Here is a 3,446-nt window from a genome sequence, read left to right as displayed (position 1 = left end):
AAAACACAAGGATTGTCGCTTTAGTCCAGAAAAAAAATGACAAAGTAGCATTTGTCAAGAAGAAACACATAAAACATTGAAAAGTGATAGTGAAAAATGCCACATGTGGCATTCATCTATGCTCCTTTTCATCTATATCAACAAATCAGGGAGTAGACAACATTCTCAGTTTGAAATGTTGAACCTATGCCAAAGACAGAATTTTTGTTGTGATGGTTGTTTGTGGTGGTGGTCAGCATATGGAAATTCATATTCACACTATGAATTCTTATGTTATCTTTGTTTACCTCAAAAACAAAAAGATCAGATTAAAAATACCCTAATAATTAAGCAGATATATAACCAGAATAGGAAAAAAAAAACATTTCACATATATGTATGACTATTTTTCAAATGATATATTTATTTTAACAGAACATAAATCCATTGAAAAAGGTAATTAAATTCAAAGTAGCATTTTATAATCATTTTTCCCCTAATCAGTACATGCTAGGGGGAAAAAATATATTACATTGGGCTTTGAAAAGTCATTGACTCATTAAAAATATTGCTTGAGAATTACTGCTGAGAAAATCTTCCTTGCCTGAATAAAATAACTATATTGAAGATAATTTGGTCCTTTTTAATGCTTTGAAGTCATCATCAGAAACAATTATAAATTGTATTACATATTTACAGCTACAACAACAGGAATATTTCTGAACATGTCTGTACAGGCATGCATATGGATGAGTATATATGTGCTTATTTATATCTATATATACATGTATACAAATGTATACGTATATAGTATCTGTGTATAAAATGAATACATAAAATTGGGGAGAAAAGGGATTAGAAAATATCTTATCTTTAGAAAATGGGGCTGGTTTTTAAAAGAAGCTAAAAGTACTAAAAGGCAGAGGTAATAAAGTAGTACCTTTCAGACAAGAGATACACAACGAATACTTTCAGATAATGTTGAATTTCCATTAGTTTTTTAATCATTGCACTGAATTACATAAACATCAACAATAAAAATTAATAACTCTATTGTATTTGCCTTCTATTTTAGGAAGAAAAGTTTTATAGTGATGGGAAGGAGGCCTAACCACCCTACATAATAAAAAGTAAGAGAATTTGATCAGTTACTGTTTTTATGGCTTCTTTTCAGTTTTCACATTTTCCTTTCACTCAGGTATGGATTCACAACAGTGTGACACATATCCTCAAAGTAACTAAGTCTAAATAACAGATGATTATAAGATTCATTTAAGTGAATGTAGCTATCAATTTCAACAATGTTTAAGCAACAGCTGTTGCTGTGGTTGTTTTGTTTTTGTTGTTTCTTCTCATGTCGCTGCTGTTTTCCTTGACGATGATGATGATGATGATAGTAATAATTTAATAAGAAATTATTTTCTGTCCATTATCTTCCTGATTGTTTCCTTTACTTCATTGCTCCTCAGACTGCATATTAAGGGATTTAGCATGGGGATGATCACCGCATAGAAAACAGAACCCAAGTTTTTGATGAACCAGGTACTTTTAGTATTGGGTATGCAGTAGAGGAAAAGAACTGTTCCATAGAAGACTCCAACAGCTGTAAGGTGAGAGGCACAAGTGGAGAAGGCTTTATGCCTTGCCCTAACTGAATGCATCTTCATCACAGCTACAAAAATAAAAATATGAGAAGAGCATATGACCATGAGTGTGCTCAACATATTAAAATTTGAAACTATAAAAAGTATCAGCTCACTAAAGTGTTTTTCAGAGCAGGCAGCAGAAAGTAAGTCAGAATAATCACAGACAAAATTACCAATGATGTTACTCCCACAAAAAGATAATACAAGGAGAGAGTAGGTGAAGAGTATAGAGAAAAGTGTACCCCAGGAATATGCTGTAGCCATTAGCAGAGTACAACGTTTTTGGGATATGATGACCATATATAAAAGGGGATTACAAATGGCCACAAAGAGATCATATGCCATCACTGCTAACATGAAAGTGTCAGTCAAAGGACAGCTAGCAATAAAGAAAAATTGTGAGATGCAAATAGAAAAAGACATTGCCCTGTCTTCTGAAAGTAAGTTTTCCAACAGCTTTGGTATAACAACAGTGGAGTAACAGAAATCCACAAGGGATAAGTTTAAGGAAAAAATACATTGGAGTGTGTAATTGGGGGTTTATAACAATGATTGCAATCATTCCAAGATTCCCCATTACACTGATGACATAGATAACCAAAAATACTAGAAAGAGAAGAATATGAAATTCAGGGTAGTCAGAGAATCCCAAGAGAATGAAAATAACTGCAGTACTCTGATTTCTGTCAATGATCATCATGGCTAAATTTGAAAGAATTTTAAAGATAAATCCTGAAAAGAAGAATGGCACAATGAGAATGATATTGGTAATGAGATGAAGGTAATTTAAAATAAATGATAACAATTAATGGATATTTAAAGAAATTAAATATTTCCTCTATGAAAGGCAATTTTGTCTAGTAGTTAAAAGGTCAGCTTTGAAGTCAGAAAGTTATATATCCATATCTTCTCTCTGACATGTACTAATCTGTGAATAATCACTTAACCTCTTAGTGGCCTAGTAAACTCATTCACAATCCAAGTAAAAGTTCAGGGGCCAATCTACTTTGCAAAAGATGATTTTACAAAGAAAACTATTTATACCAAAGAAGTTAGAGGTCTAGACAAAATAACTAATGATAAAAATAATAGTAATAATTCATTGTTGAACTAGTATTTATTGGAAACTTAGATCAAATCAGGTTTTTGAAACATTCAGAAAGGATGGATAAGGAGACAGGGAAATGATAGAATGATAAATTTAAAGAAAGGGGGAGATATAGAGATGGGAACAGAAGAGAAAGGAGGGAAGGGTAAGAGAGAGGAGGAGTGTTTTTCAGAATACTGAATGTTTCCATTTATTCATTCATTTTTCTTCCTCCTTCAAATCTTTATATATATACATTTTTTTCTTTTTAGTAAGTTATTATGTGATTTCTCAGAATGAGATGACTTCCACAGGAAGCACTTCACCTAAACTTCAGACCTTCTATTTCTGACTTTAATAATTTTTTTTCTATTCTCCCAAGCTATGTAGAATACTGAAAAAGCATCCTATAATCTGTTATAAATATAGTTATGTTAGTTTTGGATATATTTTCCAAATACACATAAATGAGAACTCTTAATTATCTGCTCTATTATGACAAATAGTGGAGAATGTTGTTGTTGTTGTTTTATGCAGTTAGGGAATCACACTCTACAAATAAAGTCCATTTTTGCGAAGGTCTGGTCTAGCTCCTCTGAAGGGCTCAGAATAAGTCCTTGTCAGGATAAGCAAAAGTCCTTGCCCCACGTTGTGGACGCCAATATGTAAAATTGTTGAATTGTGAGGGTCTGGTTGTCTGCTCAATTATAATCCTTCTCTTGGAGGAGATCTGT

At 32.3% G+C, this 3,446-nt stretch overlaps 1 protein-coding gene across 1 annotated transcript; it reads right to left on the bottom strand.

The window, feature by feature from the left end:
- Positions 1 to 1,394: 1,394 nt before the first annotated feature.
- Positions 1,395 to 2,325, bottom strand: LOC141547949 (olfactory receptor 5D18-like). Its single transcript, XM_074276644.1, is given in 2 exon segments — positions 1,395 to 2,127; positions 2,129 to 2,325. Coding segments are annotated over 2 exon segments (930 nt in total).
- Positions 2,326 to 3,446: the final 1,121 nt, after the last annotated feature.

Source organism: Sminthopsis crassicaudata, chromosome 6 (assembly GCF_048593235.1).
Source record: "Sminthopsis crassicaudata isolate SCR6 chromosome 6, ASM4859323v1, whole genome shotgun sequence".
NCBI classification, from domain to species: Eukaryota; Metazoa; Chordata; class Mammalia; order Dasyuromorphia; family Dasyuridae; genus Sminthopsis; species Sminthopsis crassicaudata.
The sequence above is the reverse complement of the archived record's forward strand: the minus strand, read 5'-3'. Positions and strand labels throughout refer to the sequence as shown.